The sequence below is a fragment of the Myxocyprinus asiaticus genome, chromosome 38 (genome assembly GCF_019703515.2).
Source record: "Myxocyprinus asiaticus isolate MX2 ecotype Aquarium Trade chromosome 38, UBuf_Myxa_2, whole genome shotgun sequence".
Lineage (NCBI taxonomy): Eukaryota > Metazoa > Chordata > Actinopteri > Cypriniformes > Catostomidae > Myxocyprinus > Myxocyprinus asiaticus.
The window spans coordinates 2,127,672-2,146,224 of record NC_059381.1 but is presented as its reverse complement, the minus strand read 5'-3'; the positions used below and the strand labels follow the sequence as shown (position 1 = coordinate 2,146,224).

General features: G+C 38.0%; 1 protein-coding gene across 3 annotated transcripts in view; it reads left to right on the top strand.

The window, feature by feature from the left end:
* LOC127429231 (WD repeat-containing protein 7-like) overlaps positions 1–18,351 on the top strand; it is a 157,041-nt gene extending 138,690 nt beyond the window's left edge. For all 3 annotated transcript variants that reach the window (XM_051678125.1, XM_051678124.1, XM_051678123.1), the window contains 6 exons: positions 1,677–1,794; positions 2,097–2,249; positions 2,335–2,417; positions 4,869–4,968; positions 12,400–12,504; positions 14,843–18,351. In XM_051678125.1, coding sequence (XP_051534085.1) covers positions 1,677–1,794; positions 2,097–2,249; positions 2,335–2,417; positions 4,869–4,968; positions 12,400–12,504; positions 14,843–15,046 — 763 coding nt within the window. In that variant the 3' untranslated portion in view covers positions 15,047–18,351. The remainder of the gene's footprint in view (positions 1–1,676; positions 1,795–2,096; positions 2,250–2,334; positions 2,418–4,868; positions 4,969–12,399; positions 12,505–14,842) is intronic.
* Positions 18,352–18,553: the final 202 nt, after the last annotated feature.

The window sequence follows — 18,553 nt, the reverse complement described above, 5'->3', positions numbered from 1 at the left end:
AGTTCATGTAAATGAACCGGTAAAATAAACAGTTCACTTATATTTACCGTTAGGAACTCCGATTCATTTTTAGTGAGTCGGTTCGTTTGGACAGTTCATGTAAATGAACCGGTAAAATAAACAATTCACTTATATTTACCGTTAGGAACTCCGATTCATTTTTAATGAGTTGGTTTATTCGGACAGTTCATGTAAATTAACCTGTTAATATAAATGGTTCACTGATTCACTTGAGCCCCACCCGGTCTTAAAGGGACTTTGCCAGACTTTGTTTTAAACTAAATATTTGATTCATTGATGCTGTTTATCACTATTTCCGATCAGTTATATACAATACGTGTTTTCTAGTTTTATTAGTTTGTATTTAGTGTAAAAATGGTTTAAACCTTATTAAGTTATAATATAATTGGTAATATTATTGTTCCCCGCCCACACAACCTTGATGACATCAGCAGAAAAGAAAAGTTGTTTCAGAGGTGGAAAAAGTTATTACATTTTATTGAAAGATGATAAAAAAATGTTTTCTTTAAAAACATGCACTGATGAATGAGTTGGTTCGTTCGGATGGTTCATGTAAATGAACTATAAATGATTCACTGATTCACTTGAACAACTGCAAAGTCTTAAAAGAACTTTGCCAGAAGTCACTGTGGTCTTTTTTTGAAGTGAAATATGTAAATAATTGCTGCTGTTTATCACTATATGTTCAACTCAGTTAAATAAAATATGTAGATTATATTTAGTATAAATATTGTTTTAACCTAACTGATTACTGTCACCCTAATTAAATATATAGAGCTAACTAAAAGGTGATATTATTAAATTATTGATTGCAAAAATAAATGATGTCATCTGATTATTTTATATTTAAAATTATTTATTGAACAGCTTAAATGTAATTAGCTACTTTTTGTTAGCAACTTGTAGTGTAGTTTGAAAAGTATTAAGGTATCATATTGGTTAATATAGTTTTTCCCCGCCCACACGTCCTTGATGACATCAGCAGAAAAGAAATGTTGTTTTATAGAGGCAGAAAGTTATTACATTTTATTGAAAGATGGTGAAAACAAACATTTCTTTTTTTAAGAAACATGCACTAATAAATCGAGCAAAATAAGGTCAGATTAATGTATTTTTTTATTAAAATGTTATTAATTTCTAATTGATAATTTTATGTAATTTTTATAGTTAAATTATTTTTTTACTATTACATTTATTTATTATACATATATTTATATATAAAAAAATTGTCAATAAGTTAGTTAGAAGTGTTAAAAAAATTTACCGAAAGTTATTTGTTGATCACCTGGCAGGTTATTTCTTTACCTGGTTAGTTCATTCTCTCTCTCTCTCTGATGTGGGGTGGAGCAAGTCAACGGTCAGTGGGGCTCCAGCGCTGTCGCATGTTAGCATGTTTTTAGTCACACGTCACCGTGATCATTAAAGTCACAGCGCATGCTTTGATCACACTCTCTGTGTGTCCTAAAACATATTCACACACACGGGGTGATTTGTTAACATGGGGCGCTTTTCACATGTAAATCAGTGTGGGTGTGTTTGTGTGTGTGTGTGTGTGTGTGTGTGTGTGTGCTGTGATGTGTGTGAGTGACTCCATTGTCCAGGCACATGCATTATAATGTGTATGTGATGGTTTGACTCTATATTTCTGTGTTTAGCATCTCAATGGGTTTGCCCCTGAGCCCGGCCGCTGATTCCGCTCGATCGGCCCGTCACGCCCTTTCCCTGATCGCTACCGCACGACCGCCTGCCTTCATAACCACCATCGCAAGAGAGGTGACAAACACACACACACACACACACATACACACACACACACACACACACACATGCAGCAAAATACACATACAAGAGCATGTGTGCAAGCAAATATACACACATAAATATACTCAAATACACTCACATACACTAAATAGAGACATAGGTACTGTATGTACAACAAGTACACAATTTTAAATATTAGTCTTCAGGCCATTTAACTATCAGGAATATCTCTCTCTCATATATTCAGTTTTTTATTGAGTTAGATGAGGAAATGTAACCTGTCGTGCGTGTGTTGTGTGTGTGTGTGTGTGTAGGTTCACAGACACACAGCGATGCAGTCACAGGGTTCTCAGTCGCAGCAGAACGTTCACACCACAACACTCGCACGAGCCAAAACTGAGATCCTGCGAGTCATTGAGATCCTCATCGAGAAAATGCCATCTGATGTGGTGGATCTGCTGGTGGAGGTACATGAACATACACACAATTATTTAGTAAACACAAACACTCGGGTGAATTTCCCTACAGAAACGGTTTCTGTGTCTCCTGTAGGTGATGGATATCCTCATGTACTGTATTGAAGGATCTCTAGTGAAGAAGAAAGGTCTGTCCGACTGTTTCCCAGCTGTCTGCAGGTCAGTGTGTGTGTGTGTGTGTGTGTGTGTGTGTGTGTGTGTGTGTGTGTGTGTGTAAGTGTATTACTGAGTGTAATGCATTACATAATAATGTTTGGTGAATCTCACGATAACTATCAAGAACATGTTCTACCATGAAGTATATTTACAAAATATACATTTCAGTCAAAATAAGAAATAAACTCATCAATCCATGGGTTGATTTTATATTTAAAGCAAACAGATTTTAACTTTATTCTTTTTGTTAAATGAAGGTCACATTAAAACTGACTTTTTTGGTACTTTTCAAATGCCTTTTATGTATAGATGTTACTGTTTTGGCCTTGTCCCAGACCCAGACTTTCAATATTAAACTATGAAAATCCATTATAAAAATACAGTTTATTACAAGTTTAAAACTATGATCATCTAAACAAAGAGTGAAATAAACAGAAGCCATTTCCATATTTAATGTGTTAAAATGATTTCTAGCAATTTTTTAAAAGTTGCGACAGTTGTGGCATCATTTCCACCACACCAAACAATTTTGCCCCTAAAAAAGTTATTCCAAAAGTTAGTGTACTAGTTTACCAAGTGTACAAAAGTGTCAGTGAAAGGCATTTTTGAGATGAAATATGAGACAAAGCAAAGAAAGTTATACAAAAAAGTGTGAAAATAATATGAAATTCTGTATTTTGGATACGTAAAATGTTAGCTATGAAATTATCCTTCGGTCATTTTTATTTGAAGAATATTAAAAATGTAATTTCCATCAGTGTCATTTCCACAGTATTCTATTAAACACAATACAGAATTTGAGATGTGCTATAAATGACATTGTGGTGTGAACTTTCATGACTTGAATGACATAAATCTCCTGTGATGCATGTACATACACTGTTGGACATTATTAGAAGACAAATTAAATAAATTAGAGTGTAAATTTATAGAAGTCCACAGTGATAAAAGTGCCCAAATATATCTGTAATATATACAGTGGCAAGAAAAAGTATGTGAACCCTTTGGAATTAGCCGGTTTGCTGCATTAATTGCTCATAAAATGTGATCTCATCTTCATCTAAGTCACAAGTATAGACAAACACAATGTGCTTAAGATAACAACACACAGACTATTATAATTTCCGTATAGTAGACTCATGAACAGAGATGTTAACCAGTTCCAGTCTTTATCTGTCACTCTAGGGTTCTTTATTATCTCATTGATCATTCTGCGGTGTGCCCTTTGAGTCATCTTGACTGGACGGCCACTTCTAGAGAGAGTACCTATAGTACTAAATCATCTCCATTTATAGACAGTTTGTCTAACTGTGGACAGATGAATATCTAAGCTCTTCGAGATAACTTTGTAACCCTTTCCTGCTTTATGCAAAGCAACAATTCTTGATTGTAGGTCTTCTGAGATCTCTTTTTTTGCAAAGCATGGTCCACATCAGCAGATGCTTCTTGTGAATGAGTGCTTTTTATAAGTCAAAGTAGCTCTAACCCACACCTCCAATCTCGTTTCATTAATTGGATGCCAGGTTTGCCAACTCCTGAATCAATTTAGCTTTTGTTGATGCCATTAGTCTAGGGGTTCACTTACTTTTTCTAACCTACTCTGTGAATGTTTGAATGATGTATTCAATATGTACAAGAGCAATACAATAATTTGTGTGTTATTAGTTAAATCAGATTCAGTTCGAATTCAGGGTGTGCTGAGTGACTCCAGCCAGGTCTTCTAAGCAACCAAATTGGCCAGGTTGCTAGGCAGGGTAGAGTCACATGGGGTAACCTCCTCGTGGTCGCCTTAATGCGTGGTCTCGCTCTCCGTGGGGCACGTGGTGAGTTGTGCGTGGATGCCGCAGAGAATAGCGAGGGCCTCCACACTTGCTACGTCTCTGCGGTAACGTGATGAACAAGCCACGTGATAAGATGTGAGGATTGACGGTCTCAGAAGCGGAGGCAACTGAAATTCGTCCTCCGCCACCCGGATTGAGACGAGTCACTACACCACCATGAGGACTTAGAGCGCATTGGGGATTGGGCATTCCAAATTGGGGAGAAAAAAAAAAGAAATGAGAAGCTACACTCTGCATCAGTTAGGGTTAAAAGAATTGTTGCCAGCTGAAACATATTAATTACTGCTATAATGATCCTATCATAGACTCTTAAGTATCTGCTAATTTAAATACAAATGGCAACTTTGTTTTTTGGCCAGGCAGTTTAGTTAATTGTAATGAAAAAGTATACCATAATGCAAAAACTCAGTCTTAAAAATATCCTTTTTTATGCAAAAATTCTTATTGTTTTCTTTTGATTTTGGGGTAAATTAGACTCTTGACATTTCTTGATAGTTTTCATAAGAATCTGTCTTCTTGGGCAATAAATATGATGCAGAATTTTGTGTAGATTTGCATTGAATTGAATTGTATGTAAACTCAAATGGGATGGCTTTTCTCTCTCTCACTGCAGGTTTTATATGGTTGCGTATTGCGATCGCAGTTACCGTATCGCCGTTGGCGCCCGTCAGGGTTCAGTTGCGCTTTACGATGTCCGCACTGGGAAATGCCAGGTAACCCTCTCTCTCTCTCTCTCTCTCTCTCTCTCTCTCTCTCTCTCTCTCTCTCTTTTGCACGTATCTTTTGAACCATTTGTCCTAGAAATTCTTTTGCGTTTAATTACGCTCCTCCTGTTGATACAAATGGGCCTTTTAAATTAAAACACATCCCATTACAGTGGCTGCCATCTTGGATTATGGCGTTTATCGTTTATTTGGTACTATTCCTGCAAACTTTGCATGATTTGCCTAAACAGTGGCTCAAAATAATCTCCAGACTGATATGCACAGAATGAATAATACCAAATTTTGGTTTTAGATTGTGTTAAATGTTGCATTTACACAAATTTAACAAGGTCGACATAAAATAGGAAGTAAGGCTATATCTTGCTGATGGTTTGTCGTATTGACTAAACTTTGTATGATTCATCAGGACCATGATCTGAGGGTACATGCAAAGTTTGGTGACAGTTCCACCTATGGGTCAAGAAATCTGAAAAATTGCTATTTTTGCCCGTAACTTTTGAACCGTATGTCCTAAACTCATGTGTCTGTGGATTCCTTGGATCAAGAGGATTTCAAGGATATCTATATATGTAGGGAATAAACAACAGGCTGACGACCTGAATGTGTTTTACTGTAGATATGAAAAGCCCAGTCTCACACCCCACACCCGCTCTGACTTTCACTTCACACAAACATCAACACCTCCTGCAACCACCCTCCTCCCCCTCCTGGTACTCAACCTGCACTTATGATCTGTGAGGAGGATGTGTGCCAGGTCTTCCAGAAAAAAAGTCAAGGAAAGCACCGGGCCCAGACAGTGTTTCACCCACTTGTCTAAAATCCTGTGCTGACCAGCTGGCCCCCATCTTCACACAGATCTTCAACAGATCACTGGAGCAGTGTGATGTTCCCTGCTGCTTCAAACACTCCACCATCATCACTGTCCCTAAGAAACCCAAAATCACAGGACTTAATGACTACAGACCTGTCGCTCTGACATCTGTGGTCATGAAGTCATTTGAGAGACTAGTGTTGGCCCAACCGAAGGACATCACTGGACCCTTTCTGGATCCCCTTCAATTTGCTTATCGAGCAAACAGGTCTGTGGATGATGCAGTCAACATGGGATTGCATCATATCCTGCAACATCTGGACAGACCAGGGACATATGCATGGATCCCTGGACTAAATTAAACCAACTCTCTGTTCCAGCCTCTGTCTTTCAGTGGATTACCAGCTCTCTGACAGATAAGCAGCAGCAGCTAGTGAGACTGGGGAAATTCACTTCCAGTACATGTACAATCAGCATTGGTGCCCCCCAGGGATGTGTGCTCTCCCCACTACTCTTCTCCCTGTACACAAATGACGGCACCGCCAAGGACCCCTCTGTCAAGCTCCTGAAGTTTGCAGACGACACTACTGTCATCGGCCTCATCCAGGATGATGATGAGTCTGTATACAGAAGGGAGGTTTAACAGCTGGATTTCTGGTGCACTCAAAACAACCTGGAGCTGAACACGCTCAAAACAGTGGAGATGATTGTGGACTTTAGGAGGAACACCCCAACACTGACCCCGCTCACCATTCTAAACAGCACTGTGGCAGCACTGGAGTCATTCAGGTTCCTGGGCACTACCGTCTCACAGGACATGAAGTGGGAGACCACATAGACTCCATTGTGAAAAAGGCCCAGTAGAGGTTGTACTTAATTCGCCAGTTGAGGAAGTTCAACCTGCCACAGGCGCTACTGATACAGTTCTACTCAGCAGTCATTGAGTCTGTCCTCTACACTTCAGTAACTGTCTGGTTTGGTTCAGCTACAAAATCAGACTACAAAGGACAGTCTGAACTGCTGAGCAGATTATTGGTTGCCCCCTGCCCTCCCTTCAAGAACTATACACTTCCAGAGTGAGGAAATGGACTGGAAAAAATCACTCAGGACCCCACTCACCCTGTCCATTACCTTTTTGAACTGTTGCCTTCTGGCCGACGCTACAGAGCTCTGAGCACCAGAACCGTCAGGCACAGGAACAGTTTTTCCCCCAGGCTATCCATCTCATGAACAGTTAAAACTGCCCCATTGAGCAATAATTATGTGCAATACACATCTTAGTCTATTTATATTTATCCAACATATCCTACCTCTTCTGCCATTACATTCCCTTTCACTATCTGTATATAACAGATTTGTATTTGTACATACGTATATATATATATATATATATATATATATATATATATATATATATATATATATATATATATATATATATATATATATATATATATTATATATATATATATATATATATTTTATTTTTTATTTTTTTATTTCTTATTATGTATTTCTATATATACTTATATTTTCTATTCGCTTTATATTTGTATTAAATTTTTTTATTATCTCTGTCTTGTTGTTGTATTGTTTGTGCACTGGAAGCTTCTGTCACCAAGACAAATTCTTTGTATGTGTAAGCATACTTGGCAATAAAGTTCATTCTGATTCTGACTTTGTCAGTTCGAACCAGTCTGGCCATTCTCTGTTGACCTCTCGCATCAACAAGGCGTTTCCATCCGCAGAACTGACGCTCACTGGATGTTTTTTTTTTTTTTTTTTTGGCACCATTCGGAGTAAATTCTAGAGACTGTTGTGTGTGAAAATCCCAGGAGATCAGCAATTACAGAAATACTCAAACCAGCCCATCAAATATATAACTTTTCCCATATCTGCCATACTGCCTCTTTGGCACATTGATTTTTATCTTAAAGTTAAATATCTTTTGAATGCAATGTCAGATTTATAAGAAATTTGGTATGCATTATTGACATCATGTCCTGAACGTACCTGAGCAGTTTGGAGACAGCGCCACCTATAGTTCAAAAGATAATCCACACTTGTGTGCGGACACCAACTTTGGCATATCTTTCTGCCATTCGTGAGGCATGTCAAATGAGTGGCACAGTGTGTAAATATCTGTAAATTTATATATTACTGGCTAATCTAGGACAAGGTATTTAGATTGCAGAATCAAAGGGAGGTTCTTAAAAGAAAACAAAAATCATAAATGGTCCTTTTGTTGAGCTTCTACATTTAATGACAAAATGTATTTGAATAAAATCTTGTTTTTACTTGATTGGTGGGGATAACTCATCCAGAGCTTTGAAGTATATTTTGTGGGTGTTGTTTAAACACTATTCAAGTGAAACAGCTGATAGAATGGGCCTGATTAGAAGGTAAAAGTTATTTCCATATTCTGGTGGTTAGGGGCAGAGGTATGCAAGCCTTATCTTTTTGTAAAATGAATTAAAAAGTAATGGAGATCTGTTGTTTTTAAACTCTGAAGTGTTACTATTGTATACAGTATACATGACTGTTCTTGTGCTCCCTTGGCATGTACATTTAGAGAGTGAAGCCATGACATTGCGTTTCCTTTTCATTCCTTAAATTTCCTTTAGTTGGTCTTAAAAAGTTCTTTAAAAAGTCTTAAATGTACCTTCATTAAACCTGCAGAAACCCTCAATTGCATATGCTATCAATCATGTACATCACCATTTAAATTATTGGCCATTTGCTGCAGTCCAGTTGGAGTTCGGCACCCAAAAATGGTGTGTTTAGAGCCTCTCATCCAATCAACATCAATCTTTTGTTCCATTGATGTGAATGGGACCTACCATAGAGTCCAATTGAAGCAGTGTCAGTAGTGCTGTATGGCCGTGCGTCCACTGACTTCTATTGACAAATTAATGTAGAAAAAAGTGAAAAATAAACATTGTTTTCAAAGCGTCTTTCTGCCCTCGCCTGCCGGCTGTCAGATAGCCCCGTTCCTAACTCACGCCATTGGTTGAGTAACGTTGTTGGGGGCGGGTCTCTCAAAACAAACACAGGAATTTTTATAGTGCCAAAGAGACAGTGTTTACAGTTTTTGAGAATTTAACCTGTGAATGGCTTACTCATAGTTGTCTCTGCATATTAAGCTGGGATAGAAGTATTTTAACACAGAAAAAGTTTCATACTTCAGCTTTAAACTTCTCATTGCTGCATCATTTTTTGGGGGAAGCCGTGCTTTATGTGCGGTGTTAAAGAAATCGCCACTAGTGTTTAGAGTGTAAAATTTGTCCTAAAACTAGAACTAAAATCTACACTTATATAGTGAAACATGATTTGTTTTAAAATCGACGTATGAGGAGATTTTTAGCTGTCCTCACTAGTTTAAAAGGTACATAAATGTATGTAAACAGGTTTGTGTGAGTGTTAGGTTTAAGTATAAAAAGCATTGAGTCTGTAATGTTGTGTGTGTGTGTGTGTGTGTGTGTGTGTGTGTGTGTGTGTGTGTGTGTGTGTGTGTGTGTGTTCTGTCCGCATGACCATCTGTCCTATCTTTGATCTGTGAAGTGGACAGCCGGACGACAGCAGTCTACTGCATTTACTAATTACTACTGCATTGTGTGTGTTGTGCACAAGTTCCCTGATGCTGTGCAGATCTTCATCATTATGTCTGTAAATAACCTGATGCAATTTAGTGCATTTTATTTATTTTAATTACGCAATAAAACAACGCAATTAATAATGCAAATTCTGACACTTCTTGCATTATTTGCGGTAGCAATTTTGAATCATTTTAGCACTTTTTCCTCATTTTCCACATGTAGATTTAAAAGTCTTAAAATGTCTTAAATACGCTTTTTAAAATTTAAGGCCATAAAAAGTCTTAAATATCTGTAGTCTGTATGTGCTGCACACTTCAAAGTGAAGACGCGGCACTGTTGCACATTGAGCTCGTGATACAGTGTTTCCTGCGGTTTCAGAACGGTTCAAAATCAGTTTATTACTGCTTATTCTTGTTTTATGACAATGTTCATTTTACAGTATGTATATAGTAATAAGTTGTAGATGATTTTAAGAGTGCATATTTTATTTCCCTTATCTATATATGTGAGCAACTGGGAGTACACACATTTTCAAAATAAGAGTCCCCGGTGTATTTCCGCCTTGTTTATAGTTAAAACTCCTGCGTTATGCACCAAATCTTCATTTGATTATCCTGGTTATTATTGGAAATTTGGGTTCTTGTTGCCTCTATGTCTGTGCCCATCACAGGAAGAAAATGCTAAGGACATTTTTAACACGTTTAATATATACATTTTATTACATATTATTGTATCAGCAATATCCAACGTCGGTCGACCTCTAATTCGTATGTGCTGATATATTGGTACATAAAACAATAAATGATCTGGTATGGACATACTGTACTCATTTTATTTGTTCAGGTCTTTAAAAAGGTCTCAAAAACTCTTACATTTTATTTTAAAATCATCAGCATCCCTGTAGTGATAAACTAAAAACATTTTTTTTTTTTTAACAATTAGGAAAAAGTTCCTTATTGTAATTGCATCGTGATTGATTCCTTATTTAATGTTAATGTTAATTATTTGCTGAGGCTAAAAGTTTTTATTTTATAATAAATAAGAAAATAATTTTACTCGTACTAGCCATATCACAGGTTTCACCTCTATATGCTATTTCGGTTTGTATTTATTATATATGCTTTCTTAATGCATATTCAGTTATTATGCACTAAACTATTTACAGGTAATTGTACTTCTACTGTCATTTAAACAAATTACCCAAGTATATTCTGATTATTTGAGAGTTTTCACAGCAAAACAACACAAAAAATGCAGCAAATGTTCTCAATTTGAGTTTCAAAATCAGAAAAAGTGCTGATCTATTAATTCCATAGAAGAGATATTCCATCGGAGCAGTTCACACTCGGAGTAGCATTGCACATTTTTGTCAGTCATAAATTGTTTATTTTTTACAAAGAAATGAAATCTGTATTATGCTGTCTGGTGACGTTTTTGATGATGAGTCGTGATCTGACAGGCCAGTATCTTCCATACAACTGCATTCTGTGCCTTTATTTCTGCAGTCAGACTGTTATTAAAAACAGGGTCAGGCAACTGCGTTTTCATTTCGTTTGATCTCTAATTGTCAGAGATTACTTTTATTTGATGTCTCATAAAGGTGCATTTCTCTTTAATTCAATCGCTCCATTGTGAGGGCAGATCGGGCCGTTTTCTCATGATAAATAGCGCAGATTATTGTATATCATCTCCAGAGCTGACCAGAAAATGTTGGTTCGTCCATCACACAAATAAGCTGGCATTCATTTCAACATGACACATTTACTCACGATTATACAGATGGATTTGAGTGGATGTCAACACTCATACAGCTATTCTGTCCTGACATGAAATGTGAAATTGCACACACTTAATGCTGTACATGTAGGCGTACGCTCTTAAAGTTTCTGATATTGTTCCTTGTGTTCTCGGTATCAATGCTTGTTTTGTTCAAACTAATTTTCATCCTGAAAACTGACTCTGGTTTAAAACTTTAATATGCATAGTTACTCTTGTGCTCTAAATTGAATATATATATATATATTTTATTTATTTTTTTTATCCCCTTTTCTCCCAATTTGGAATGCCCAATTCCCACTGCTTAGTAGGTCCTCGTGGTGGCGTGGTTACTCACCTCCATCCGGGTGGCAGAGGACAAGTCTCAGTCGCCTTGTCTGTCAATCCGTGCATTTTATCACGTGACTCGTTGTGCATGACACCGTGGAGACTCACAGCATGTGGAGGCTCATGCTACTCCGCGATCCACGCACAAATTACCACACGCCCCATTGAGAGCGAGAACCACTAATCGCGACCACGAGGAGGTTACCCCATGTGACTCTACCCTCCCTAGCAACTGGACCAATTTGGTTGCTTAGGAGACCTGGCTGGAGTCACTCAGCACGCCCTGGATTCAAACTCGCGACTCCAGGGGTGGTAGTCAATGTCAATACGAGCTACCCAGGCCCCATAACAAAATGTATATTAAAATAAAGATAAATGAACCACAGATGTGTTAATGTTGAAAGTTATTCAAAATAATTAACATGTTTTCTACTTTTGAGGAAATGTGGTGCAAGTGTCCACATATGTGGACATCATGTTTATCAGCGCGCTGACATGCGAAAATGAACAGATTTTTTAAAGCAGCATATCAAACAAAACTAGAGACGCTACTCTGTACACCCAAATAGGTTTCAATGAAAAAACATAAAGAGATTTCTTATCAGAGGCACTTTTGTTTGCACTGCGTCCGTAGGAGCGCTTCACAGAAATAGACGTCATGTTGTTGTGTCTCGTGACTCGGTGCGCCAGAAGTTTAACCCTTAAATGACAGTCTAGAGTGTTAAAATGAACTATTATGTTGCGTTGAAGCCGTGGCCTAACGGTTAGCACATACTTAGCCATAGTGCTCAAGTGGGCTATAAAAGTTTGAGTCCCCGCTCTGACAACATATGTTCTTTATGCTTGATTTATTTTTCTCTGATCATAGGATTTTTGTGTCTTAATATTTGCCTGTTTTTAATTCCACAGCACATCCACGGGCATAAAGGACCTATAACAGCAGTTTCCTTCGCGCCAGACGGGCGCTACCTCGCCACCTACTCCAACGCTGACAGTCACATCTCATTCTGGCAGGTAAACAACACTGATCTCCAAGCAGTTCACTGCACTCTCAACTCATTTATCTGTCATTCAGAAACTCACCAGCTGATTCTAGAACAGTTGAAGTCCTGTCAACACACCTGTCTGAGAAGATCTTTCAAAAACACAGTCGAGTCGTCTTCTCTTCCTGTGTGTGTGTGCAAAAGAAGGTCTTCCAGTCTAATGGTATCATTACTGTAAGGGTAATCCAGGCCGTGTGTGTGTGTGTGTGTGTGTGTGTGTGTATTTGCTAATGAATTCTCAAACCCTCCAGGGTCTTTAGGCGTCCCAGTCTGCCGCCTCTCGGTTGCCCAGGCTGTTGTGAGGGCGACTGGGCGTCTGACACCGCTGTAGTTTTACTCCTCTCTGGAGCAATGGAGTGTGTGTGTTTATGTGTGCTTGTCTGTGTGTCTTATGTCTTGGAAGGTTTGTAGACTCACTGACTCAGTGTGTGTGAACTCTATCTTACATGGCACCATCTCATCTCATGTCAAATTGACAAGACAGATTTTTCACCTACTGCCATGTGTCTGTTTTACATACAGTGTTATTAAAGCAACAATACAAAAAAACATTAACCGTTGCTTACTGGTCCAAGTTAAAGGTCCTGCACGCTTAACCTCCTGAGACCCGAGAGTGACTGCTGTGTGCATTTTCCATTCTTCTTTTTGATTTGTAACTAGTAGCCTCTAATAAACATGCTAAAAATTGATGTCCACATATGTGGACAGCAGCACTAATTTGTGAAATTTTCAAAAACAATTATCAAATAGTTTATGATGTTTCCAGGAGTGTTGATTTTTCATGTTTTTGAGACGTTACAGACATTACATCAGAAATTAGCATAATTAATTCAGATTCAAAGTAATGTCCAGCATCATCCAATCACTGTCAACCATGTTAAAATAAAATGATACATTATAAATTCTGAATCTATGTACTGATTATCATTGTCTCATGTCTGTCAAACATGTTGAGTGATCCAAACATCATCTGCAGCCTGAAACTGAACTTTTGATCAGATTTTAGGAGTGAATGCACTTAACTGCATAGAGAGCTATAGGATGCTCCCTTGCTCCCTATTTAGTGCATTACTTAACCTCCAGTGTGCTGTCTGTCTGCACTGGTCTCAGAACAGTTTGAAATGCACCTTATTTTCATCCTAACTCCATATAAAGCCTCTGAAAGCAACATTTATCAGTTTTTGGATGCATCAGTTTATTCTCAATGTGATAATGCACAGACAGTGAATATTGGATATTTGAACTGAAAATGAGCCTGTAGTCCACATACGTGGTCATTGTGTTTAACAGCGTGCTTCAGACTCTAATCTTTTGACTCAAACAGGTTTCAATGTAAAAACTTAATGAGGTTTCTTACCAGATGTAGTTTTGTTGGCATTTCTCCCAAAGATAAACTCAGCTGAGATCGGCGCCATGTTGTTTTGTTACATGACTCAGTGCGTTCAAAGTTTAACCACTGAATGGCAGCCTAGAGTCTCCTGAACTGAGATCAGTCCTTTTAAATGAAATTAAATCATGCATAGCCTACATTGAAGCCAAAACGTAATGTCCACGCATGTGGACGCGGGGTCTCAGGAGGTTAAGTCTCTCTAATATTCTGTTCTCTATATATGTCAATGGGTTTCATCCACCAGGGTGGTTCCTGATGTAAAAATTAATATGGGAATCGATTATTAACAATAACTTGTAAATCTTTAAAGACAGACCTGCCATGAGCTCCGAGGTTGTTAATCAATGGCATATGCTTCTGATGAAGCCATCAGTCCATGTCATTTCAAATTCATTGTTTAAAAATCATGTTTAATACTGGAATTCCTGGTGAAAAACTACACTACCCATAATCCTGAGGGGGAAATCCAACAATCAGGGAATTGCAGTCAACAAAGTGCACCAAAAGAGCTCTGCAGCGACGCCCACTCCCATGACGCACTGTGAATGACGCAATCGAGTCGCTGTCCCTACACTCTCAAGTTACTTCTATATTTGAATATATCTGAATATTTTGCAATAAACTTTAAATCATTAGTTTTATATTTTTCCAAAGTTCAGTAGTTGCACACTGAAGTTTATTACTCAGTATTAGAGATTTGTTCAAATCATCAAGCCTAAGTATGAGTAATAATAGTAAGAATACATGGTAGTATTAAAAAAGTACAAATTCAACAACACATTAGTACACTTTTAGAGTATTCTACTGTATAGACTGGATAGGAAAAATAGATAGTGAATAAGAGTCCTAGTTTCTCGTACTGTGGCACGCAGATATTTATTTCTCTCTCTCTCTCTCTCTCTCTCTTTGTCTCTCTCAGATGAACACATCTCTTTTAGGAAGCATTGGGATGTTGAATTCAGCTCCTCAGCTGCGATGTATTAAAACCTATCAGGTTCCTCCAGTGCAGCCGGCATCGCCTGGATCTCAGAACGCCCTCAAACTAGCTCGGCTCATCTGGACCTCCAACCGTAACGTCATTCTGATGGCCCACGATGGCAAGGAACATCGTTTCATGGTCTGAGGGGTCAAGGGGTCAGTTATCAGGGAGTCGTGACCTTTCACCCAGTACTGCGTTTACACTCTCGACACCCGTCGGTGTTCGTTTCCATTATTGAAGATGATAAAAGACTGCTGTCCATGTAGACTTGTGTTGGCATTTTTGAAACATGTTTATCTGCTTGAAGGTCAGACGGGTTTTGGTCAGACAGATGTAATGGAGTTGATATCAGAAAATTTTCGCTTGTTTATTTACATGAAATCTTTGAATATTCGCTCACTATGTAAACTCAGTTGATTCATTTAAGCTATTTAAGCATTTTGGCTGTGCTTACAAATGCATATATACAAAACACACTCACGCACACACCTTCAAACATACATTTGCACTCGTGAGGTGCACCAGGGCTCTGTACTGGGCCCTCTTCTATTCTCTTCCTGTGTAAAATCAGAGAAGAGATTCTGTCCCAAATGCCTCACTGATGACACTGAGACTTCACGTTATTTATAATCAAAGAATCATCATTCGTACTGGATGGCTAAAGTCATATCGTGATGTATCATAGGAATTATCTTCAGGAATGACCCTTCTTGTTGTGTTTTTGTGAAATGTTTTGGTTTGTTTTTGTCAGTTTGTGAGTTGTTGGTTAGTAAGATGTTATAGACACTGAAATGCACATTTAAAGGCAGTCATGTTAGCTTCTTCCACAGTGACTAATGCAAACGCTGCACACCGTCTGCTGTAATTCACAGAGCAAGTTATAAAAGTTTTATTTTAGAGAAGTATTTAATGTACAGAATATCTAAATCTCTGTCTGTGACTTCATGAAAGTTTAAGAAAACACTGCTAGCTAGTTTCTCAAAGTAAATCTAAATAAAATCTAAAGTATCATTAACTTAATGCAAAATTGAAATCCCACTCTAATTTTTTAACATAAAATAAATATTTTTATTACAATCAATTATATTCATTTTAAAGTTTAAATAAAATCAGCTCATATTAAAGGCAGTATCATACTATGATTTATAATTTTAATTGTACTTAAAAAAAAAAAATTTTGATTTATTTTTACAATTCTCCACATACAGGTATTTGTATGAACATCTTTGAAAAAATCTTTCTTCTTAAGCAAAGAAAAATATTTACTTTATAGATATACAATATAAACGTTAAATTAAACAAATTTCTTTTTACTTTACAAATGTACTTTACAGTCTATTTTTCGCTTTGCAGTAATGAGAAAGATATTTTTCGTATTACAGTAAGCTACTGAGAAAGCCACTGGGGGATGTCTACAGTAGATACGTTCAATTTTAAAGAAAATAGTGTCACAATGCAAAAAAGGTCTTAAAAATAGGCTTAATTTAAGGTCTTGAGTATCATCTTACCCACAAGTTCAGGCATTTCGACACTTTTTACATGTCTGGCTGAAAAAAATTGAGGGATATTATAATAATATAAAAAACACTTTCTTCTGCTTCTGTCAGGGAAATCCCAGTTTATTGCCGTCATGTTCATTAAATCTTACTCTGAGCTCACGTCCTGAAACACGAGATATTCGGACTCGACGAAAACCAGTGGAGAGTGAAATCTGTCTGTTTGAGGGTGTGTGTGTGTGTGTGTGTCTGTGAGTGTGAGTGTGTGTACAGGTTTAACCTCCGTTGTGGGGACCAAATGTCCCCACAAGGATAGTAAAACCTGAGATCACCTACATTGTCGGGACCAGCCAGTGGTCCTCACAAGGGAAATAACATATTAAACGATGATTTTTTGAAAATGTAAAAATGTAGAACGTTTTTTGTGAGGGTTAGGTTTAGGGGTAGGGTTAGGGTTAGGGGATAGAATCTATAGTTTGTACAGTATAAAAATCATTATGTCTATGGAGAGTCCTCATAATGATAGCTGCACCAACATGTGTGTGTGTGTGTGTGTGTGTGAGTGTGTGTGAGTGTGTGTGTGTGTGAGAGTGTGTGTGTGTGTGTGTGAGAGTGAGTGTGTGTGTGTGTGTGTGTGAGTGTGAGTGTGAGAGTGAGAGTGTGTGTGTGTGTGTGTGTGTGTGTGTGTGTCTGTCTGTCTGTTTGTTTCAGGGTGTGTGTGTGTCTGTCTGTTTGAGGGTGAGTGTGTGTGTGTCTGTCTGTTTGAGGGTGTGGGGGTGTGTGTGTGTGTGTGAGTGTGTCTGTCTGTTTGAGGTTGTGTGTGTGTGTGTGTCTGTCTGTTTGAGGGTGTGTCTGTGTCTGTGTGTGTGTTTGTGTGTGTGTGTGTGTGTGTGCATGTGTGTCTGTCTGTTTGAGGGTGTGTGTCTGTGTGTGTGTGTGTGTGTGTTTTTGTGTGTGTGTCTGTCTGTTTGAGGGTGTGTGTGTGTGAGAGTGTCTGTGTGTGTGTGTGTGTGTGTGTGTGTGTGTTGTCTGTCTGTTTGAGGGTGTGTGTGTGTGAGAGTGTCTGTGTGTGTGTGTGTGTGTCTGTCTGTTTGAGGGTGTGTGTGTGTGAGAGTGTCTGTGTGTGTGTGTGTCTGTCTGTTTGAGGGTGTGTGTGTGTGTGTGTCTGTCTGTCTGTCTGTTTGTTTGTTTGAGGGTGAGTGTGTGTCTGTCTGTCTGTTTGAGGGTGTAGGGGTGTGTGTGTGTGAGTGTGTCTGTCTGTTTGAGGTTGTGTGTGTGTGTTTTTGTGTGTGTGTGTGTCTGTCTGTTTGAGGGTGTGTGTGTGTGTGTGTGTGTGTGTGTGTGTGTGTTTTTGTGTGTGTGTCTGTTTGTTTGAGGGTGTGTGTATGTGAGAGTGTCTGTGTGTGTGTGTGTCTGTCTGTTTGAGGGTGTGTGTGCTTTTTGTGTGTGTGTCTGTCTGTTTGAGGGTGTATGTGTGTGAGAGTGTCTGTGTGTGTGTGTGTGTGTCTGTGTGTGGGAGTGTTTCTTATGATGTGGCTTTTATGTGTCTGTTTAGACTAATGAAAAAGTCCTTGAACGTCCCGTGAACTGACAGAAAATTCTAATCACAGAATGATTGATTTTTATCCCTGTATATATTAATGGTTTCCTCTCTCTCTCTCTGCTGTAAAACATTAACTCTTTTCACGTTGCGCTGGTCTGTCAGGGACGACTTTGGTGCGGCTGGTCTTTTAAATGGAAATAAATAATGCTTTATCTATGTATTAGATGTGAAAAGACTAATAATCTCATGTAGTTCCGGACCATCAAACCAACAGATCCGTGTGTGTTGTGTGTGTATATGTGAATTGACGGTACAACATTCAATGAATATATTGGGCTGTGCTTTAATGCTGTGTTTCAGGATAAAACTTGTTGTGTAGTTGTGTTGAATAAATATAAATGTGAGAATCATTAATGTGTGATGTGTTTTATTCACACAATACAGATAAGCTTCATTTGGGTTGTCACGATACCAAAAATTCAGTAGTCATTAACAATACCAGTCAAATTTTACAATTCTTGTTACAACAAAAAAAGGTAATATGCTATTGAACACTCCTTTATTATATTGAATTATATATTGAATTTTGATATATCATGAACCCAAAAAAAT